The sequence below is a fragment of the Myotis daubentonii genome, chromosome 19 (genome assembly GCF_963259705.1).
Source record: "Myotis daubentonii chromosome 19, mMyoDau2.1, whole genome shotgun sequence".
Classification (NCBI taxonomy): domain Eukaryota; kingdom Metazoa; phylum Chordata; class Mammalia; order Chiroptera; family Vespertilionidae; genus Myotis; species Myotis daubentonii.
This window is the reverse complement of record NC_081858.1, coordinates 7132302-7156692: the sequence shown is the minus strand read 5'-3', so window position 1 is coordinate 7156692 and position 24391 is coordinate 7132302. Positions and strand designations below refer to the sequence as shown.

The following is a 24391-nucleotide window of genomic DNA, read 5'->3' as shown; positions in this document are numbered from 1 at the left end:
CATCCATCCATCCATCCACCCATCCATCCATCCATCCATCATCCATCAATCCACCCACCTATCCATCATCCACCCATCCATCCATCCATCCATCCATCCACCCACCCATCCATCCATCCATCCATCCATCCATCCATCCATCCACCCATCCATCCATCCATCCATCCACCCATCCATCCATCCATCCATCCATCCATCCATCCACCCATCATCCATCCATCCACCCACCCATCCATCATCCATCCATCCATCCACCCATCCATCCATCCATCATCCATCCAGCCACCCACCCATCCATCATCCACCCATCCATCCATCCATCCATCCACCCACCCATCCATCATCCACCCATCCATCCATCCATCCATCCACCCACCCATCCATCATCCACCCATCCATCCACCCATCCATCCATCCATCCATCATCCATCCATCCACCCACCCACCCACCCATTCATCCATCCATCCTTCCATCCATGATCCATCCATCCATCCATCTACCCACCCATCCATCCATCATCCATCCAGCCACCCACCCATCCATCATCCACCCATCCATCCATCCATCCATCCACCCACCCATCCATCATCCACCCATCCATCCATCCATCCATCCACCCACCCATCCATCATCCACCCATCCATCCACCCATCCATCCATCCATCCATCCATCATCCATCCATCCACCCACCCACCCACCCATTCATCCATCCATCCTTCCATCCATGATCCATCCATCCATCCATCTACCCACCCATCCATCCATCATCCATCCAGCCACCCACCCATCCATCATCCACCCATCCATCCATCCATCCATCCACCCACCCATCCATCATCCACCCATCCATCCATCCATCCATCCACCCACCCATCCATCATCCACCCATCCATCCACCCATCCATCCATCCATCCATCATCCATCCATCCACCCACCCACCCACCCATTCATCCATCCATCCTTCCATCCATGATCCATCCATCCATCCATCTACCCATCCATCATCTATCCATCCATCCATCCATCCATCCACCCACCAACCCATTCATCCATCCACCCATCCACCTATCCTTCTACTCACCTACTTTCTAGGCCATATGGCAGGCTAGGTTAGCCCTATTCTAGAAGGCCTGGAATACACTAAGATCAATAAAATACTTCTCAATGAGTTTGTGAACATTTTTCTTAGTGGGGAGGGAGAAAAGGAATCCACATCCCAATACTATAGTGCCCTTCAAAGTCATTGAGGGGAAAATTACTTATAGTAATATTCTCACCTGAGAAAGGAAACTTAAGAGGCAGGCAGTCCTTAAAAGCATTCCAGATAATGACCCCCTCCCTGACTCATCTGTCTCTTATCAAAAGAAGGGAATTCGCCCTAGCTGGTCTGGCTCAGTGAATAGAGTGTTGGCCTGCAGACTGAAGGGTCCTGGGTTCGATTTTAGTTGAGGGCACATACCTCGATTGCAGGCTCCCGGCCCTGGTCGGGGGCATGTGGGCGGCAACCACATCAGTCTCTCTCTCTCTCTCTCTCTCTCTCTCTCTCTGCTCCCCCCCCCCTTCCACTCTCTTTAAATCAATAGAAAAAATATTCTCGGGTGAAGATTAAAAAAAAAAAAAGAGAATTCTTTGTGCTATGTTTTAGAGGACGACTACTAATATACTAGTGACCCAGTACACGGATTCATGAACATTGAAAGGAAATTTATTAGAAGGTGGCTGGTGGGGCAGGACTGGGCAAGATGGGCCGGACACGCCCTAGAGCCAACCTCCCTCTGTCCCTCCCTGGCGTCTGCAGAGTGAGTGGGGTCCCTCGGCCTGGCCTGACATCCCCCGAGGGGTCCCAGAGTGCGAGAGGGCATTCTGCAAAGCTGCTGTCATACAGGGTGTGAAATGCAAATGCAAGTGTGCAGTAAACCAGATTCGGGGCGACAGTGCCGCAGCAACAACATAACCCACGTCCGAAGGTGGAATCACGAGGCCCTGCAGGGAATCGGGTTCCCTCCTCTCTGGTTTTCGGGTGCGTCACCCGAGAACTGCCGCTGCCAAGTCACTGCAGCCTGGCAGCTCCTGTGTTGAGCGTCTGCCCCCTGGTGGTCAGTGTGCATCATAGCAACTGGTTGGACAGTCGGAGACTTAGCATATTTGCCTTTTATATATATAGATACTCAGGCTTCTCTGTTTCTTTATATCTTGTTCTGAGTTGGACAATGCCTTAAATTTTTTAATGTAGATGCAATTAAAATTAGATTACCAGTGATATTTTAATGAATGTCTTTTTTAAATTGACAGAAAAAGAAGGATTCCCTGGTTCTACTTAACTCAGCAGTCCACTGCTAGGAAAACCTGGCCAAGTGGTACTGCGTCCCTGATGGTAGGAACCTGAATTGCAGGCACGGTTCAGAGAGTTTTCCTTCTAAGCTCCAAATTATTACAGGACAAGGCTGTGGGCATGCTTTTTGGTTACCCTTTGGGAAAGCACTTGCAACCTTCACACACAAGAAAAAGAAAGCCGGAATGGTGTCTGCTGCTCCCCTTGTCCCCAGGACCTGGCACCATCCGACTCACCGAGATCTCTTTTCCCACGCCGATCTGGCTGAGGTTGGGTTTCATGCCTGTGCCCATTTGCCAGATGATTGCCTCTGCTGGCTGGGTCTTGAAAGGCCACTCCCTGGCGTGAAGTTCATACCAGATTGTTCTGTTGGCAGACGTTGTTAAAGGGGTGTTGGTGTGACATGTTACTCGTATCCCCCCACTAACACCCACCCACCCGCCAGCCTGCTGGCTGGTCACTCTGTCCCCTACTTTCTGCCTCCCAGGGTGGCTGTTTCTCTCCCTGGCTGTGCTGAAGGCTCTCTTGGTGTCTTAGAGTCATGCTTATCCCAGGATACCGCCTCTGGTGCCTTGATTAACATGAATCAAAACCTAGAACCCGTAATAGAGTGTGGCTGTGACCTCTGGCCTGGAATGCTAGAGCAGGGGTCCTCAAACTTTTTAAACAGGGGGACAGTTCACTGTCCCTCAGACCATTGGAGGGCCGGACTATAGTTTAAAAAAAAACTATGAACAAATTCCTATGCACACTGCACATATCTTATTTTGAAGTAAAAAAACAAAATGGGAACAAATACAATATTTGTATTTGCATGTAGCCTGCGGGCCGTAGTGTGAGGACCCCTGTTCTAGAGAGCCACTGTAGGGCAATAATTAAGGATACAAGAGTCATTCACAAGGATGTTCTCTGCAACATGATGCGTAACATTGAAGAAAGCAGGAATGATGCAAGTGTTCAGCAGAGGGAACAGGCTGCATGTATCATGGTAAATCATCAAATGACATAGAATCCTACGTTATTAACGCATTTCAAGAAAACTTTGCCGACGGGACAAAAATGCTCAATATATCACTTTAAATGAAAAAAGAAAACTATGTCTAAGATATAATGTTACTCTTTTTTTAAAAAGCATTATATATGTATCAACAGGAGAATAAAGAGGAACACTGGAAAGTGTTAACAGTGGCTATCTCTGTGATAGGAAGGAATAGGTAGGAATTTTCCCTTTTGTACTTGTGTTTTTCTAAGTGTGAATCATCCTGTAGAATAACTGAAAGAAGAGAAACGGTCTGAGAGTCGGACTGCCTTGCGTTCAAGTTCTGGTTCTACTCTGCACTGGCTGCATGAAGCTGGGAAGGTCAGGTCACTTCCCTGAGCCTGGATGCCCTACCCTGCCATGTTGGAGACCGGAGGCTGTTTATCTGGGATGCTGAGTGGAGGGCAAGTCGATGCCAGGTTGATTCTAGAAGGACTGATTTTGTCATCACGTGTTTCATAGACAATGACAGTGTAATGACTGAAGAACGTCTGCTCCGGTGAGCAGCACGTGGGAATGGACAGGGCCCGGGCTGGCAGCATAAATGATGCTGGGAGGTGCGGGGGGCAGTGAGGACCATGTGGGTGCTCCTGGGATGTGGGTGTTGGTGCTATTCCCTGTGGATAGGTCTCAGCTGGAAAGGGGCAGAAATAGAATGATGGGAAACCAGCTAGTATTGTAAGAACTATTAATCCGGCTCTGTGGTTGTTTTATTCTGATTAAAGAAGGCACATTCCACCCTGGCAGGAGCTGCCTATTATCATGAAAAGATTAACAAAGATTTGTTACAGAAACCAGAATTGCCAGCCCTTTGAAGATCCCCAGCCCTTTTTGCATACCTGCAGGCCTTTGCAAACTTCCAGTCTGCTTACCTGTTAATTCTGGCACTCCCTTCGGCTATTTCCCCATGTAACCCCAGCTCTTGCATGTCACTAAGCCCTTTGAAGACCCCTAGCCTTTTGCATATCTGTAAACTGCCCTTTTGCCTACTTTCCTTTGTACTTATGCCTATATAAGCAGCTGGCTTATGGTGGGCTGCAGAGCAGATTTTTGTGGCTAACCTGCTGCTCTCCCATACTGCCGGCAATACTGGAATAAACGCTCACATATGAGTCAACCCTGTCTCTGCTTAATTGGCTCAAGTAGTGACAGGCAGCACGGACAAGCTCATTGAGAACAAGGCTCCACAACTCAGGGACTCTCTGAAACCATCCTCAGAGCTGATCTTTCCTCCGATCTAGGCTAATTTGTGTAAATTTGCCTTAAAGAACACCAGCACCCCGTTATCCTTTTGAATCAGAGGACTGTGTCAATCGGGCTATTTCTAGGGTCCCACTTCCCCTTAGCATCGCTTCTCCCTGCCAACCTCATCCTTCCCGGGCGGGGAGGGGTGCTGCCGCTCAGGTGCTGGGATGTTGCTTTAGATCAGTGGTTCTCAACCTTCCTAATGCCATGACCCTTTAATACAGTTCCTTATGTTGTGGTGACCCCCAACCATAAAATTATTTTCGTTGCTACTTCTTAACTGTAATTTTGCTACTGTTATGAATCGTAATGTAAATATCTGATATGCAGGATGTATTTTCATTGTTACAAATTGAACATAATTAAAGCATAGTGATTAATCACAAAAATAATATGTAATTATATATGTGTTTTCCGATGGTCTTAGACGACCTCTGTGAATGGGTCGTTTGACCCCCAAAGGGGTCGCGACCCACAGGTTGAGAACCGCTGCTTTAGATGCTCAGGAAGTTCTCAAGTTAAGGTGCTCTGTGGTTTTATCCTAACAATAAACAATAACACTGATTGAGTGTTTACTTCTCAGTACATATGCCCTGTCCTGGGAACTGTAACAAAGTATCCTTTCAATGGCAGTCATTGCCCTAATCCAGTGGTCTGCAAACTGCGGCTCAGCAAACCGCGGCTGGCGAGCCACATGCGGCTCTTTGGCCCCTTGAGGGTGGCTCTTCCACAAAATACCAGCTCTTCTACAAAATACCGACTTCTATGCATGGGCCACAAAGTTTTAATCGCACTGTATGTGCACACCCACATGTGGTATTTTGTAGAAGAGCCACACTCAAGGGGCCAAAGAGCCGCATGTGGCTCGCGAGCCGCGGTTTGCCGACCACAGCTAATCTATTGGCCTCATCATATCTGAATAATAATGAAAGCTCCATTTTAAACAGGAGGCAGGCTCATTATCCCCATTTTACAGATGAGAAAACCGAGGCCCAGAAAGGTTATGTTATCTTACTTGAAGTCACATAGCAAATAGGTGGTTGTATCCAGTTCTCCGGACTACAGAATTGCATCACTGGCCATTGTGCTAGACTGGCAACCCTGTGCCCCATCATGCAATCGGGGCAGAGAATTCTCTGGGAGGACAACCCCTGTAGTTGATGGGTGAGGGCTGGTGAGGAGCACAGACAGACTGCAGGCTCAGGGGCTGCTCATGTGAAAGGAGAAAGGGAGGCTGTTGGGAGAGCCGGAGTGGGGGTGCGGGGCTGGGTGCCCTATGCGTGTTTGCTCACTTACTCCTTACAACACCTCAGTGGGTTTTATGATCTTTAATTAGGGCTTTGAGTGGTGAAATGACTCCCGTGGTTCAAAGCACCAAATCTGGAGCGAGGCTGTCCCCCGTTTGACTCGCAGCTCCTGCCTGCCATCGGGAGAGTCACTGAGCCCTCGGAGCAGTTTCCTCACCTGTCAGTTGGGAACGGGCATGACACCTGTTCGTAAGAGCCCTAACGCAGTGCTCACCACGCTTCTGAAAGTCCCCTTGCCCTAAGTTATGCGTGAGCATGGCGCTCCCAAGCACCTAGGGGCGTCTAATGGGCAGGAAACCAGAATGCAAGTGTCAGGAATGAAGAAGGCCGCCTTAAAACTCGTTCGCACCCAACTTGCAAGAGAACTCACTTAAAGGAAAATAACAGTTGCCGAAGATGAAAACACCAGTGGAAAAGTAATTACTTACTTCGGTACATTTTGTTAATTACATTCTTCTTTCTTCTGCTAAATTTATATGAAAATATACCAACTTAATTACTGCAATTTGGTTTCAGATAACAGTTTCTAACTAGATAAAGATTGGGGCATAAACGAACCAGGGAAAATGACAGCCACTAAGGGGTCCAAGTGATGGTCTTGAGCATCCTAACGTGCCAGGACCCGCTCCCAGGTTTCACAGAGGGCGCGGTGGGCCCTTTCCCGGGGAAGGTGGCCTAACGTCTCTCCGGGTCTCAGTGTATCTACACGCATCTGCAGGCCTGCGGCTTTCCCGGCAGCTTCCCCAGCGTTCTCTCCCCAGCCCTCCACCACCCGGAAGGCTCAGGTGAGGTTAGCGGGGCCACTGGAGGGAGGGGAGCGTGAAGCCTTCCCAGCTGCACCTTCTCAGAGCGCTCGGCCCGCATCTCGGGGCTGTGTGTCCTGGATCCTCACCCCCCTCTCCACTTCCAAAGACATCTCACTCAGCCGGTCCGTGAGCCTCAGTGCTTGAGCGTCGACCTATGAACCAGGACGTCACGGTTCGATTCCCGTTCAGGGCACATGCCCAGCTTGCAGGCTCGATCCCCAGTGTCGGGCGTGCAGGAGGCAGCCCATCGATGGTTCTCTCTCATCACTGATGTGTCTATCCCTCTCTCCCTCTCCCTTCCTCTCTGAAATCAGTTAAAAAAACAAAAACAACAGACATCGGTTCTCTCCCAGGACGGCGGTCACCCTTTCCTTCCGACAATCCTCAACTCGTCTTTCCCAGCTCGAGATGCAGATTCTGCACCTTCTGGTTGGCTCCGGGGCCAGCTCCCTGGCAGCTCAAACTCACTGGGTACGACTCGGCCCTCTTTGCCTTCCTGCCCCTCCTCCAGGCTCTCTCTACCTTGGTGAGGTGGTAACTCCCTCTGCCCAGGTGCTTAAGGTAGAAATCTGGGCGCCACCCACATCAAACCCCGTCGCTCCCCTTTCTGAATGCGTCTCCATTCCCCGTTTCCACACCCGCTGGCCCTGACTCAGCGGACACACCAGCATCTCCGCCTGGCCTGGTCGCCAGCCTCAATCCTGTCCGTCTCTTTTCCACTCCGCACACAGTACTGTGGCTGGGCTGAAACTGGACATACTGTTGTGAATGAGCCAGGTAGCCTGCCATGGTCCATAACCAGTTAGAAACCAGGCACGAAGATGTGCTGGGGCCCCCCTTTTCCTGCATCCCAGTCAGATCCCCCAACTTCACTCAGAAACCCAGCCACTTTGCCCCACAGACAGGCGCCCCGTCCCTCCCAAAAGCACCGAAGGAAACCGGGGAGGCGGGCCTCTGCCGGGGCCGAGGCTCTCAAAGGCCGGGGCGGGCGCCTACCCGAGGGCGAAGACGTCCGAGTGCTTGGAGAAGGGCAGCTTGTCCTCCTCCGTGTCGGGGGACAGCTGGCGGATGATCTCGGGCGCCAGGTGGCACAGCCAGCCGTTCTGGATGCGCAGCTTGTCCTCCCGCCTGGAAAGCACAGCACAGAGTGAGTCCTGTGTCACGGCCCCGGGAGGTCAGGCCCCCAGCGCTGGCCCCAGCCCCTGTGCCATCTCTGCTGGCTTTCTTGTGTCTCCCTGTTGGGGCACTGCCTGACCTTGTACTTGAGGCTAAGACCCAGTGGGAGTGGTACAGGGAAGGCTGGTCTAGAGAGACAGGCAACACCCAAACCATCTGGGTCCCTTTGCCTCTGAGGCGCCCCTCCCCCCTGCATTCCATGAATACAGCCGATTCTCATCCTTGTGGAGTCATGTTCTGTAGTCTCCACAAACATGTGCCGGCGAATACGAAATTGGTGCTCCTGGGAAGTACGGACGGATACCCGCATGCGCGTGCACACACACCTCTCACATACATCATCTCAAATCCCCCAAACCACCCGTCCCGGTCCATTCTGCTTTCTTTATTTTGCACAGGGGAAGCTGAGGCTCCGAATGTGGATGCCTGTCCGGAGCTGCCCCTCTGCCCAGTGCCAGCTGGCCCCAGGGCTGGGGCTTCTTGCGCTGCATGGCAGGCACCCCCCCTCCACTCCCTGGTCATCTCCCCATGGCCGCTGGAGCAACAGGGAAGAGTGGCCCTTTGTTCAGCCTCAGTGGGGAACAGGCCTGTCATGTGACTCCAATCCTTCCCCACCCTGCATGCTCCTGAATGACTGTGCATGGGCCGTGAATGCGGACTTGGGGTTACCAATACATCTGAGTAGGTGAGTTGCAAATACGGAGTCTGTGACTGAGGAGGATCAGCTGTATTTATGGAGCATGCACTATGACACCAGGCTCTGTCTCGCACCAGGAGCCCAGCGGAGAACAGGACCAATGGGGCCCGCCCTGCTGGAGCCCGAACTTTGGTAGGGAGAGGCGATGACAAGTGAATTAAATACACAGGAAAGACACAGAAGGTGGTAAGCATTGCACAAAAGGTTAAAAAGGGGAAGTGTGGAAGATAAGAGGAAGCTGGCTTTAGGTAAAATGTGAGCTAAGATGGGCACGACCCAAAGGATCCAGCCCTCTGCACAGGAGAACTGCAGGCAGGGGGGAAAGTGAGACCAAGGTCCCAGGCAGGGCCTGTGTTCTAGAAACCTAGAAACACCAGTGTGAGTGGCACACGTGACGCCATCCTGTGTATCCACTGAATGTTTACATCCAACCCGGGGGCGGGCCCTGGGTGGCTCCCCTCCCAGCACCATGAACAATGCTGCGTGGGCGTCTTTGGGCAGCACCTATGAGCATTCCGCGAGATCCATCCTTGGAGGAGACGGGAAGCTGGCTGGCTCCCTTCTTCACTGTACACCTTTAGCAAGTGCAGAACTCTCCATCTGAGACTGAAATCCGACCTCCTGCGAGTTTCCCCTCTCTCCTAGGAAAGGGCCAGCTGATACAGGAAGAGTGGGCAGGTGTGGGAGAAGGGGATGGGTACCTCCAACCATCAGGAGTGAGGCTGTGCCCTGGCTGATGCTGCTCAGTGGTTAGAGCGCTGGCTGCACACTGAAGGGCCATGGGTTTGATTCCCAGTCAAGGGCACATATCTCAGTTGCAGGTTTGATCCCTGGTGATCCCCGTTCCCAGACGGGCATGTGTAGGAGGCAAGCAATCAATGTGTGTCTCTCACACTGATGCTTCTCTCTTTCTCTCTCTCTCTCTCTCTCTCTCTCTCTCTCTCTCTCTCTCTCTCTCTCTGTCCTCCCCCCCCCCCTTCCATTCTTACCTTCCTCTCTCTCTGAAAATCAATGGGGAAAAATGCCCTCAGATAAGGATTAACAAACAAACACACAAACACACAAACAAAAAGGAGTGAGGCTGGGAGGCGCCAGAGCCCCCAGCAGTGGGGCCTCCGGGGCGCCTGCTGGGAACCCAGGCTGGCTGGGCTGGCGGCTTCCTCCAGGGCAGGCTGCTGAGCTCCCCAAGGCGTGAGGCATTGCCTCCTGAACTCATTCGTTCACATCCCACAGCGGGGAGTCCTGCCCCAGCTCAACACCTTCGAGATCAGCTATTCTCACCCTCTGCTTCCATCCTGGCTACTGAGCAACTGACATCCAGCCGATGCAACTGAAGAAATGAGCTTTTTACTTATTTGAATTAAAGTTAAAACAGCCACCTGTGGCTAGTGGCTACCACCTTGGACAGTGCTATGCTAGAATATTATTTACAACAAATGGATTTTTTCACTCCTGTATATTTTAATAGATTACCTTTTAACGTGACCTTAAGTAGAAACTAGCACTTCTTAAGTACACATTAAAATTAATATGGAAAATGTTTGTTCATATCCTCCCTGAAGTCGTCTTGCAGACCTTGCTTGGGGGCGGGAGAAGCCTGGCGAGAGGCTGCAGGAGTCTGAGTTCTGGTCTGGGCTGGATAGTCCTTTGGGTGGGGCTGCTCTGCGCACTGGAGGATGGTGAGCAGCATTCCGGCCTGTACCCACTCGACACCAGTAGCACCTCCTCTCCCGTTGTGACAACTAAAAATGTCTGCAGACATCACAAATGTCCCGGGGAAGGGCGGGGAGAGCACAGCTGAGAATCACTGTTCAAATTTCTACGTAAAATGAGGAAATGGTCCAAATTTCAGTCTTTCCCCATCAGTGACACATGACTTGCTCCTGTGCCCTACACAGCGGACGGGATAAAACACATCGCCCGCTAGCAAATACAGGACTCGAATCCATTAGCAAGCGCTTGGGGTGGCAGGCCAGTGAGTTCTTACTTGTGGAATTGAGACACTGGCAGGGATTTAAGGACCCATCTGTTGCTTACTAGCTCTGTGACCTTGAGCAGACCCGAGTCTCTATTTTACCACCTACAAAATGGGCACATACTTCCACATGGCCGGTGCAGGGACTAAAGGGAGACAATGCCTGGTACAGGGCTGTGGCAGCTGCCAGGGCCGCACAATCAGTGCGCTTGGGTATTACCTATGGATACGTTTTTTATCTTGGGGACTCAGAAATGAGGTTGAGAGTAGAACCCAAAGTAAGAATGCCATCCAAGAAAGAGGGGCAGTGGCGATGGCAACAGGGGGAGTGTGCTGGTCCCCCTGCAGCAAACCTCGAAGTAAGTGCTGTCGGGGAGGCAGAGGGAAGGAGCCCGCAGGAGCCAGCCTGCCTGGCTTCTGGGTTCTGACTCGAGGCCTCTCTCCACCTCGCTCCGTGCTGATGTATTTGATCATTTTCTGCCTATTTTCTTATCTGAGATGCTCTATGTAGATGGTTTTGAAGACTGCGAGAATTTGGGGGGGGGGGGTGGAGTAAAATCTAAAAATGAAATTTAAGCTTTTGTTGGTTTCCGCATCACACAGAAAGAGCCAGATCACGTCTCACCCGACTCCGGACGGTGGGACTTAGACTCCAGGTATTACGGAGCGTGAACCAAGTTCACTTGGGAGAGGCCTGGGAGCAGCGCGGACACCGGTTATTCTCAAAGGGAAGAAGCTGAAGAGGAGGAGAAACTGTGAGGCTGCCTCTGAGGAGGAAGCCGTTCGGTAAACGTGGGGCTCCGCTAGAGAAAACACGCTGGGTCTGGAGTGTGTGTGTGTGTGTGTGTGTGTGTGCGCACACTTTCCAAATTAAAAGCCACACAGGCGGCCCTTCTGAATTATGGGTTGTTTACTTGGGATCAAGCTGTTTTTCACACGGTCACCTCGCTCTAGGGGTGAGAGGCGCCTGAGAGTTAATTACTTAACTGGTGGTTAATGATTCTCCTGTGTGATATTGAGGAGGTCTATGCAAATTAGTACTAATTACAACTCAGCAGCAGCTACTATTTGTAGTGTCCTGTGCCCCAGGCACTGCGCTGGACTGGATGTGGTATCTGATTTTATCCACACAAGGAGCCGGAGGCAAGCACTACCCCATCCATCATTTTCCTTGCAGACAGGAAACTGAAGTTCAGAAAACATCCATGACTTGACTGAAGTCAGTTAGTAAGTAAGTGGCCAAGCCACAGTGGGCCCAGGCGTGTCTGACTTTAAATCCCTCACTCTTAACTGAGTCCTGCTCCACTAAAATGAATGGAAACTTGGAGGGAGGCTCTTGGGTGATTCCCACTTCCGGGTGAGTACTTGGGATGCGGGAAGAGTCCTCCAGTGAAACGCAAGGCCAGGGCTTTGCAGGATTTGGAGATGCTCGGTGCCCACCTGGGAGTCAGCCCTGCACCATCACAGGGCGGCCTGGCTGCTCAGCTAGGTGACCTCAGGCTACACCACGTCTAGGTCACTAAAGCCATTTGGGATGACTCCCCGTCCCTGTCGAGAACCCCTCTGAGCCCTCCCACCACTTCTCACCTGCCAGCCTGCAGCACCCCGGAAATGCTGAAGAGCCCGAAGTCTGTGATCACCACTTTGCCATTGTCGTAGAAGACGTTCTTGGACTTGAGGTCCTTGTGCAGGATTCCCTTGGCGTGGAGGTAGCCCATGCCCTGCCGGGAACAAGGCGACAGGGTTGTCAGAGGAAACCTGAGTGCCCGCTGCCACCGCGGCCTGGGTTCTTGGTTCACACTCCCTGCTCTGCCCAAGGGACCGCACGATAGCAGTAGAACCAGGGCCCACATTAAAGGCATACAGGCGGCTGGGAGAAGGCCTGGCAGGTGGGAACAGGCAGGGCCCCCAAGACACAGATCTGCCACCACCCTCAGACCACTGCACGACTGTCGTCTAGCTCTTCTGCTTCCTGAATTAGAAACAAAGGAAGATCTCTCCAAAAGAAAGAGGGTGGGAACAGATCTGAGATGAGGGCCCCGAGAAAGGAATTTCATTAGCTGTCTCTACACACACATACCACCCCCCCCGCCTCCCCCCCGCCTCCCAAGCCCTATTCCTCTTTGACAAATAACTCGCTGCAGGAGACCTGCTCCTTAGTCTACTTAACCCCGCCCCTGCCCCTGCGGAACACACTGCATTCCTCCAGAGACATAACAGGATTCGATCATCAAAAACATGGAGAAGAACCTGTTGAAGGTGCAGCTCAAGGGTGGGTGTCTAGAGTTTTGTCTGCCTTTATGAGAAGTTACATTTTTATTGCTTCTCACCCCTTAGTCCTGACACTTCCACTGGAAATAAAAGACCGGATACAACTGACTAATGAGGCATCTGCCAGAAAACACAGGATGTTCCTGCTTGTTTTAATTCCAAACAACATCCAATAATTGGATGTTTCCCCAGCAGCTAGAGAGAGATGGCTAACACACCTGGGAATTCAAGGACTCGAGGAGTAAAGGATTCTAACAAGGCGAATGTTCCCCTCCTGGTCCCTGTACATGTCCAATTATCATGATGACAAGGCACTAGATGGGAACCAAACACCGAGAGTCCATCCCTAATGGTTGTATCTTGGGGCAAAATTCTTACATACACTTGGCATAACATTTGTCAAGTCAAGTCTGATTTCTTTTAAGCCCAGACTATTGGTCTGAAGCCACACTATGAGTCCCAAGAGGGGGCACGGTCTTTCTGAGGTTCAGGGAGGGTGGGGGCCCAGACCCTATGGTACCTTCACAATTTCTTGGGCAATCTGCCTGGTTTTATTGACATCCAAGACGATCTTGGCGTCCCGCACCACCGAATAGAGGGTCCGTCCTTTACAGAGGCTGGAAAGGACGAGAGAAATGGTTGGTAGCTGTTGAGATGAGGGTGACTTTTCCCGGCCGGTGTGGCTCAGTGGTTGAACATCAACCTATGAACCAGGAGGTTACGGTCAGGGCGCATGCCCGGGTTGCGGGCTCGATCCCCAGTAGAGAATTGCAGGAGGCAGCTGATTGATGATTCTCTCTCATCAAGGATGTTTCTTCTCTCTCTCACCTCCTTTCCTCTGTGAAATCAATAAAAACGTGTTTTTAAGAAGGGATGACCCACACAGTTATGAGAAGTGACACATAGCAGGGTGGACTTGTGGACATGCCCCTGGTAACCCCCCGGGATAGTAAGCCTGGGGCGGGAACTCGGACTGGTTCTGGGAGGCGGGTCTGGGAGCAAGTTCTTCTGGGCTCTCCAGGATCTTCACCAGCACCCACCCCCACCCCCGCCTCCAAGGACACCTGCGGAGTCTAGCCGAGTTCCCTCTCTCCCAGGGTGTCAGGAGGGAAAGCTGGGCACACCCCAACGATGGACGGGTCCTCAGACCCCACTCAGACAGCACTCTGCCGGCCACGCATCCCAGCTGCTCCTGCTCGCCCAGAGTCGCGGTTTGTGGGGACAGTGATAAAAGACCAGCAAAGTGGCCGCTGATGCATACTAATTACCATCAGCAAATGATGCATTAGAGTCTTCAGACAGAAGTGTGTAAACACCAATAATACTTCCCCCAAACCAGATGCCTGTCTAGATAGAGGGTTTTTCAAACTATTTTCAGCCTCATTGAGTTCATTTCCAGGACCAGTGGTTTAAGATGAATGACAAGATGGAAAGGGACATTATGCAGTGACATTCACACCTTCTCACTTAGTTGCTGGCATGCACATCTGTCCTTCCCCTGCAAAGTGAGCCCGGCCAGGCACTCACAGACCAGGCCCTCCGTAAACAGTCACTGAATGAACAAGTGAGTGAGTGAGGGAGGGGATGAATGAATGAATGAATGAATGGAGTTCCAGATTCACCGGAGCATCCCTAGCCCCTAGCACCATGTCTTGCTCACAGGGTCCAATGTTGGCTGAAAGAAGCCGGAATGACATTAGGAAAGTTCATTTTCCATCTACGTCAACATAAGAGCTTGCATTTTTCTTTGGTCTATGACTTTATTGCTAAAATGCCACAGGCATTCTATTCATTCCCTTAGTATTCACAGAGCCCTTGCTGTGTGCTAGACTTGGTTGAGATAGTGTGGGTGAGGTCAGAGCTCTGGTATTAGATGGTTTCAGTCTGAATCCCAGCTCTCTTCCTTGCTGACTGTGTGTCTTCGTGTGGGTTACTTAACCTCTCTGGCCCTCCGTTTCCTCATCTGTTAAAGGGAACTAATGATTCCTACCTTGCATAGTGAGAATGAGAAATGGAGCTCCATACCATGCTTGGCACTTGGTGGGAAGCGTAAAGAGTGGTTAGGAGAACAGAGGCCTAGAGCTAGATGCCATGGGTTAAAATCCTGGCTTGTCAGCTACTGGCTGTGTGACCCTCGGCAGGTGAGTTAACCCTCTGAGCCTCTGGTTCACTGTTAGTAAAATGCAGTCAATAGTTCCTGCTTTCTAGGGTTCGTAAGAGAATCATATGAAATCAGATGTGTAGACATGTAGGCATCTGTCCATGCCTAACACATGGTAAGTACTCAGGTAATGCTGGCCACTAAGGGAGGTAGCAGATGGTCAACACACACTTGTGCAAGCCTACATAAGTTTACACACACACACACACACACACACACACACACACACACACAATCTATTATCTCTCTATCCATCCATTCACTCACCCAAAATGCTAGCCCATGATCTCTAAGATTCACCTCCTCACCTGCTTAAGGTGAGATTCCCAGGGTAGCTGACTCACAGGGAGTCTGATTCACCTGCCTGGGTCGCTGACTCAAGGCTGTCCCCCATGGCCGGTGAGGCCGGTGAGGCAGGCAGTGTGTTTGCTGAGGCTGTGGGGGTGGGGGGGTGGGGGGATGGGGGGGTGGGGGGGGCTGCGCAGCCAATTAACCACATTGACATTTAAATATTCCCAAGGTGGGACTGTGGGTGGATTCCCTCCCTTGGATACTCCGTCCTGAACAGACACCTACACTCATTACAGGGCAGAGCCAAGAAAATAACATCTCGCGGCAGATGGCACAGCAAACAACTGCAACAGGCTCCCGACTCTCCGACTCCCCTGCTCAGGAAAACCAAGACAGGTCGCAGGCTTCAAATGTCCAACCCGTCTTCTTCCCGCGCACACCCTCCTCTCCAGCAGCAACTGCTAACGTCTGCTCCTCTACTACCCCATGGCGTCGGGAGCCACGGGATAAGCTAACGCTGACTGGCGGGATATAAATGGTACGCCCACAGCTTGGGGCATCTGCTATGTGAAATATACAAATAACCCACGACCAGCAATTTCTCCCCTAACGAAGCAGGTACCCAGCAGGCATGCATACTCGTATTCACCCACACACGTACTAGAATGTACTAGAATGTTCCAGAATGTTAATAGCAACCTATCCTAATAGCCCCAAGCTGGAACTAACACAAATGTTTATCAACTGAAAAATGGATAAATTGTCGTTTATCTATATAACTAAAAAGAACTATATTCATACTGTACTGCATAATAAACAAACCATTGCTAACTGCAAAAGAAGTGAATGAAGTTCATTAAAATGTTAAGCAAAAGAAGCCAGACACAGAAGACTCACACTCACACTGAATTTATACAAGTGAAAAAGACGGGCAAAGCTGATCCACGTGCGAGTCAGCACAGAGGTGACCGGTGGGGCTGCGGGGGCCGTGAAGGACAGGCGGTGATGTCCTGGCCTTGGTCTGGGTGCCTGTTCTATGGAGATGCATTTAGTGAAAATCCATCAGGCTGTGCTCTTAGGATCCAGACACTCTGACAGGTGTTATCCTTCCCCAAAAAAAGTTTACTTAAAAAAACCAGTAAGAAAAGGATGAACAATTACTACATGGCATGGGAATTTAAAAGGAAATTGAAGCCAAGACTGACACCCTAAGGTGTCCCTTTCTAACGTCCTCCCTGTCCCCAGGGCAGTGTCTGCAGAGGAGGTAGGAGCTCCCGAGGCTGGCTGTGCCCACCCAGGTGTCTTTTGGGGGCTGAGTTGGGGAGCAGGTGCAGGGCAAGGGCTGGGCTCTCAGCAGGACGAGGCCTGAGGCAGGTGTCCTGTGTGCTGAGGCCTGGGTTGTGCAGCCAAGTCAGTCTAAGTGTCCAGGGCAAGTGCTCTGCGCTTGGGATTTCTGTGGCTAACGGGGTGCCCTAGAGCTGCTTGCAGGTGGGCAGTGGGGAAGGGAGGGGAGGAGAGGAGGGAGACTTACTGAGCACATGCATGAGGCCTAGCCCAGCCCTCAGTGTTATGTGGAGACTCAGAGCAGTGGAGGACTGGCTCACAGACATGCAGCCATGACCAGCCTGCTCCTGATCTTCCTCATCTCGTCCTCCATGTGCAGGTACCCAGTTACTGGACGTGATTTTCAGGCCATTAAAGAGACACACAGCCAAGTGAGCCCACATCACGCTTCTACTGTTTACTACTTGCTGGGTGATACTGGGAAGTAACTTTGACCTCAGTTTCCTCATCTGCAAAATGGGGGTGATAGTGACAAAAGAGCCCCACTAGGTGAGTGTTCACACTGTACTTAATTGATTCCATCTTCTCTGAAATGAGACAGCATTCACTGACAGGTCAGTTTCACGGACACTGTGTTTCTTTGTAGCACATGAAGTAAATGCTGTGTCATCTAACAGATGACATCGTAGACTGAATGAAGTCTGGGATGGGCCCGTTTTACAGATAAAGAAACCTAGGCTCAGAGCGGTGAGAAGAGCTGGTGTTTGAGCCCAAGCAGCTGACTCCAGAGCTCATGCTCGTAACCCCCATCACTGCGTCTTCACTGTCTCTGAGGCTCGGGCATATCATAGGCCCTCGGAGAGTGGAAACTGTGATGTAGCTACAAATGGAGATTAATGAGGCCTGCTGCCCTCCATACAGTGTCAGTCTGGGGGTCAGGAGAAGGTGTTCTAGTGGCTCGAGGAGAGATTTAGTAGCCCTCTAACTTCTGGAGCAGTAGCCCTAGGCATGCATACACACACACACACACACACACACACACACACACACACACACTCCCTCTCAGTATCTCTCTCCTCAACAACATCATTTTTCCAAGAAGAGGAGCCAAGATTGAAAATTTATCTCGTCCACAGGCCACCATCTCTCCCAGCCCTGGCTCCAAGCAGCTCATATAAGGTCGGCTTTCCACCCCGCATCCTGGGTGACACAGGGAGCCTTTTGGCCAAGATGACACAGCAAGTGTGAGACATTCGTTGTAAAGCAGCCTTACCGAGGCTGCCAGAAACAATGACATAAAACCATGTGGATTTATCTCAAGGGCCTCCGTCCAAGCTGACTCATTCTGCCCAAACAGTGGCTGGGACAGAAATCTGGCAGCTCGTGACGGCCACTTCCTGTCCCTCCCCCCAAACTCCTCACCACCAGGCCCAGAACCCAGGCTGGGGTGGATGGTGGGGAGTGTGCGGGGGGCAGCCACCTCTGGGGACAGACCGGTTATCAGCCCAGCGCTGCCACCTCTGTGCCCACGCGGCCTTGGGGACTCACGTGAGGATGCCCACAGGACCCACGTTTGTAACCACGGGAACGTGTCCACATCCCGATCCTCAGAACCGGTGCCGATGTGGCCTTACACGGCAAAGGCCCTGGCTGCTCCGAGGCAGCTGGTTTCAGTCAGATGTGGTGTTAAAAACACTGGCTCTGTCAGCAGGGGCCCTCCTCCGCCCTCTGTCTTCTAAGCACCTTTACAAACTCAAAACCCCCATTTAATGGCCCTCCACTCCTTCCCCCTCCCTTGAGCAAATAAATCCCATTCCCAGCAACAGGTTGCACGCTCCATCAAATTCCAGCCGGAGGCCCAAGCTTCCAGGTCGTTCATGAATCCAACTCGGAAGATATTAAACCTTGTTGGGCCTCTGGGGCCTTCTCATCAAAAGTGCCAGGTGAGCTTCCTAGACAAATGGAAAGTGCCAGAAAGCAAGTGAGAAATGCCAGCTGTTTGCCACCTGCTTAACTCCACGTGCGCCCGGGAATGAAGAGTTACGGCGTTCCATTAAGCAAGGCGCTGGCTGGAGGCTCCTGTCCCAGGTGGAGAGAGACGCCAGTGGCCTGCCAGGCCAAGAAATGTGCAAAGCGGGAGCCTGGCTGCCTGGAGAGCAGGCTGAGATTTTGCTGAGGTTCTTTCCCTCCCACCCCCTCTGGCCTTTGATGTTGCAGCAAAGCCCTGAGAAGGGGGAGGGGGAAGGAGGCTTAGACTCAGTGTTACCGGGTTCTTCTCTCTGGGCACTGTAAGGACTGGGGTGGGGGTTCTTCCCATGAGGGGCGCTCCTGCCGCTGTGACCCCCGCATCTGGTGACATCCTGCCCTCCCCGGTGTGGGCTTCACAAAGGAGGGAGTGTCCCAAGGGCGCAAGCAGCCAGCTGGGGAGGTACGGGCTTCCAGGCCACATCCACCGCAGCCTGGCTGGTCCTCTGCCTCTTGTTGCACTGCATGGTCTGGCCTCCATCCAACACTTGCTCTTCTTGACCTGGTCCAGACACACCCCGGGGCAGGCTGCTCCCCAACTCTGCAGCACATTCCCTCGCATCTCCTAAGGGTCAGACGATGCATCTCCTTCGGGATCCCTCGCATTGCAACCAATCATTCCAGAACCACGGTGAGATTTTTGCCAGACCAGCCAACTCGTATTATCTGTCACCTGCTACTAGGTTCCCTTATCAGTGGTTCTCAACCTTCTGGCCCTTTAAATACAGTTCCTCATGTTGTGACCCAACCATAACATTATTTCCGCTGCTACTTCATAACTGTCATGTTGCTACTGTTATGAATCATACTGTAAATATCTGATATGCAGGATGGTCTTAGGCGACCCCTGTGAAAGGGTCGTTGGACCGCCAAAGGGGTCGGGGCCCACAGGTTGAGAACCACTGCCTGAGATGCACTGCCTTTGGAAAGTAAGTGGGCTTTTATAATACTTTCTACCATTACCTTCTAGCATGACCAGGGTGAAAGCAAGGATCTCCAGCCCCAAAGAAATGTAAAAATAAGCACCATGAAAACGAACACATCAGAAAGCAGAAGTAAATCCAGCTCGGCACTGTGGCCTGCCCCAGGACCTGAGCTTGAGGCCGCCACGTTCTGTTTTTAAAAGGAAGTTTAGCAAATGAGGGAGAGGGAGGTGGTAAACACAGGACTGAACGGGGACTCCTCCTGCGTCCACGGGGCTCTCCCCACAGGCACTCCGCCAGCCTTCCTCGAGGGACACCGTGGGCACAGGAGGAAATTCAGGGGCAGGAAGCTTAGGTGACCTACCCAGGGCCCAGGCAGCAGGCGACAGGGTCAGGATTTGAGTCCAGATCTCGAATCCTCACATCTTTCCAGGATTTCATAAGATCCCTTGGGAAGAGATGATTTAGCCCAGGAGAAACTGATGGCCGGACCTCCACAAACCCGTTTGTCCATGGAGCTTCGCTGAGGACCCCTCCCTCCAGTTCTAGGCTTTTCCTTCCACCCTCCAAATTCGGGGCCAGCCCATGGTCCACGCGGGCCTCATTGTCCGTTTGCTGCTTCTGTGTGGGAATGCCCAGCTGTCCCCCAGAGAAGCAGGGCAGGCTGAAGAGGCTCGGTCATCTGAGAGAGTCTGCCAGTCCAGCGGGCAGCACACAGCTGGCCACGCCCGGGGGTGCTCGGGAAACGTTCCCGGGATGAGTGAATGGAGGAGTGCAGGAATGAATGACTCCCGCCACCTTCCTTCCCCCCACCGTCCACTGAGCTGGAAGGGCAGTGCTTATGACAAGGCCCGTCTCACCGACTGGCTTAGCGCACGGAACTGGCCACGAGACCAACCAGATGACGGTGGCGAGGAAGCCTCCAGATGCTGCCCTGCTTGGGGCGCCCCGTGGCATCAAAACGCCAAGCAGACCACTGGCCCTGCCCCCAGGGCTGCGTACCAAAACATATCAATTCTGGTTCTCTGACCGCCACCACATTTAAAAAGAAAAAGCTCAACAGTAGACTGAATATTCTGTCTTTAAAAAGTATATACATTCCACCTAATTTATATGCATTAAAAACCCACAGAGGATTGACTCTGAGGGTGTTAGCAGAACTATTTCCTGGTAGTGGGATTAGGAGCGTTTCACGTTTTATTTTTTCTTGCTGCTTATCTCTCTTTTCTAATTTCTCTCTCATAAACACGTGTTACTTTTGTAAAATGAGAAAAAAGCGAGGAAAAAAACACCTCTGAATCAGACTGAAATGAAACCAGACACACGTGTTTATGCTACAGACAGTTTGGAAAATATTGAACTGGCGACAGACTGAGATGAAAAAGTACAGTCTGAGCTGAATCCATACTCCAGGCAGCTGACTTGCTTAGAGCTTCTCTGTCTGCGGCTCTGAGGGGGGAGGCAGTTTCTGCTCGTCTTTGGCACAGGGTTCAGCATGTTCTGGGCAGACTAGTGCTGCCCGAAAGCCCGACAGCAACCCTCTCCCTGGAAAGGTCCAATCCTCATTGAGGAAGACAGTTTACGATGGAGTTTTTAAAGTAACCGCGTGGCTAAGAGGGGAAGGGGCAGATCGGTGATGCTTGTAACCCCAAATGGCTGTGTCCTTTCCGCCTGGGTGACCAGGGGCCCAAGAGAATGACTGGAGATGGCAGGTGAGGAGGGGAAGGGCAGGAGGGGACAGACCCTGGGAGGGAAAGGAACTTGAACTAGCATGTCATCACCCCCCGAGGAATGGAGAAAGTCTAGCGACAGAGGAACGTGCTGGAGGAATGGTTCCTTTCAGAAGCAGAAGCAGAAAAAGCGCTGAGGAAACGGGGCTCCTGGGGAGCACAGCGCTGGGGTCCAGAGCGGCCCTGGTCCTCTTGCCTTTGGGCAAGTTGCTCAAAACAAAAGCAGGTGGACCAAGCAGGGCCTACCTCACAGGTGTGGGGGATGAAATTAGAAAGGCTTGCAAGAAAGAGACAAATTCTGCTCCACAGCGCCCCCTCCCAGGCCCATGGGGTACTTCACTTCCCTGTCTCTAGTTATGCAGCACCACTTGACAGGTGGTGGCCAATGAAAGTGACCTCAACGGACAAAAACTAACACCATTTGCCCTAAGAACAGGAACAAGACAGGGATGCCCCCTCTCACCACTCCTGTTCAACATAGTACTGGAAGTGTTAGCCATTGCAATTCGGCAAGAAGAAGAAATAAAAGGCATCCAAATTGGAAAAGGGGAAGTAAAACTGTCCTTATTTGCAGACGACATGATATTATACATACAAAACCCTAGAGAATCCATCAAAAAGCTACTAGACTTAATACATGAATTTGGCAATGTAGCAGGATACAAAATTAACCCCCAAGAAATCTGAGGCATTTCTATACACCAATAGTGAACTTTCAGAAAGAGAGATTATAAAAACAATCCCGTTTACCATTGCACCAAAAAAATTAAGCTACCTAGGAATAAACTTAACTAAAGAGGTAAAAGACCTCTACTCAGAAAACTACAGGACGTTGAAAAAAGATATAGAGGAAGACATAAACAGATGGAAGAACATACCGTGTTCATGGATTGGTAGAATCAACATCATTAAAATGTCCATACTACCCAAAGCAATCTATAAATCCAACGCACTTCCCATTAAAATACCAACGGCATACTTCAGAGATCTAGAACAAACTTTCCAAAAATTCATCTGGAATAAAAAAAGACCCCGAATAGCTGCAGCAATCCTGAAAAAGAACAAAGTAGGTGGGATCTCAATACCAGATATCAAGTTGTATTACAAAGCCACTGTTCTCAAAACTGCCTGGTACTGGCACAAGAATAGGCATATAGATCAATGGAATAGAATAGAGAGCCCAGAAATCGGCCCGAACCAATATGCTCAATTAATATTTGACAAAAGGAGGCAAGAACATACAATGGAGCCAAGATAGTCTCTTCAATAAATGGTGTTGGGAAAATTGGACAGATATATGCAAGAAAATGAAACTAGACCACCAACTTACACCATACACAAAAATAAACTCAAAATGGATAAAGGACTTAAATGTACGACAGGAAACCATAAAAATTCTAGAAGAATCCAAAGGCCACAAAATCTCAGACATATGCCGAAGCAATTTCTTCACTGATACAACTCCTAGGGCACTTGAAACTAAAGAAAAAATGAACAAATGGGACTACATCAAAATAAAAAGCTTCTGCACAGCAAAAGAAACCATCAACAAAACAACGAGAAAACCCACTGTGTGGGAAAACATATTTGCCAATGTCATATCTGATAAGGGCCTAATCTCCAAAATTTATAGGGAACTCATACAACTTAACAAAAGGAAGATAAACAATCCAATCAAAAAATGGGCAAAGGACCTAAATAGACACATTTCAAAAGGGGACATTCAGAAAGCCAAGAGACATATGAAAACATGCTCAAAGTCACTAATCATCCGAGAGATGCAAATCAAAACAGCAATGAGGTACCATCTCACACCTGTCAGACTGGCTATCATCAACAAATCAACAAACGACAAGTGCTGGAGAGGATGTGGAGAAAAAGGAACACTTGTGCACTGCTGGTGGGAATGCAGACTGGTGCAGCCACTATGGAAGACAGTATGGAGTTTCCTTAAAAAACTGAAAATGGAACTCCCATTTGACCCTGTGATCCCACTTCTAGGAATATATCCCAAGAAACCAGAAACACCAATCAGAAAGGATATATGCACCCCTATGTTCATAGCAGCACAATTCACCATAGCTAAGATCTGGAAACAGCCTAAGTGCCCATCAGTAGATGAATGGATTAGAAAACTGTGGTACATCTACACAATGGAATACTATGCTGCTCTAAAAAGGAAGGAACTCTTACCATTTGCAACGTCATGGATGGAACTGGAGAGCATTATGCTAAGTGAAATAAGCCAGTCAATAAAGGAAAAATACCACATGATCTCACTCATTCATGGACAATAGAGACCATTATAAACTTTTGAACAATAATAGATACAGAGGCAGAGCTGCCTCAAACAGATTGTCAAACTGCAGCGGGAAGGCCGGGGAGGGTTGGGGGGCAGGAGGTAGGGGGGTAAGAGATCAACTAAAGGACTTGTATGCATGCATATAAGCATAACCAATGGACATAAGACACTGGGGGGTAGGGGAGGCTAGGGGACTGTCTAGGGCGGGGGGATAAAATGGATACATATGTAATACCCTTTGTAATACTTTAAGCAATAAAAAAAAAAAAGAAAAGAAAGTGACCTGCCACTTCCTGTTGGGGGCTGAGAAGCCCTTTGCGAATCTTCGTCTCACTCGTTTTGTGCCTCTCTGACCATGGAGGCCACGTGATGATAAGACAGGGCGAGGAGACTGGGAAATCCTGGATCCCTGAGTAACTGCATGGAAGGCACTGCCCCGCCTATGGCAAACTTCATGTAAGAAAGCAGCTCTGAGTGAGCCACAGGGATTGTAGCATTGTCTGTCACTGCGGCATAAGCCTATCCCATCCTGACTAATAGAACAGGTAATAGGGTTAGTGCCAACAACATAGAAAGTGCTCGATAATATTGGCTGTTACGGCTAATTGGTGGACCTCAAAGTACGAAATCATTGCGGTCATAAGAAGAGAATGGACAGAAAAAGGGACAAGAGCAAAATAAACAAAAATCAGATATTCCTGCTGGGGTCAAACTTTTACGGGGAGCATCGCCAGGGAAACGGAAACCTCTGAGACGGCCGGCAGCTGTTTTCCTCGGCACTGAAGCCAGCCCGGTCCCGAATGCCCACAGGCACCTCCATTTGC

General features: G+C 50.6%; 1 protein-coding gene across 1 annotated transcript in view; it reads right to left on the bottom strand.

Moving 5' to 3' along the window:
- The window catches only part of KSR2 (kinase suppressor of ras 2), a 271249-nt gene that overhangs the window by 335 nt on the left and 246523 nt on the right, over positions 1-24391 (bottom strand). The window contains exons 15-18 of the mRNA XM_059676311.1: positions 13372-13468; positions 12168-12301; positions 7729-7860; positions 2572-2701 (exon numbers count right to left, since the gene is read on the bottom strand). Of these exons, the coding sequence (XP_059532294.1) occupies positions 2572-2701; positions 7729-7860; positions 12168-12301; positions 13372-13468 (493 nt within the window). The remainder of the gene's footprint in view (positions 1-2571; positions 2702-7728; positions 7861-12167; positions 12302-13371; positions 13469-24391) is intronic.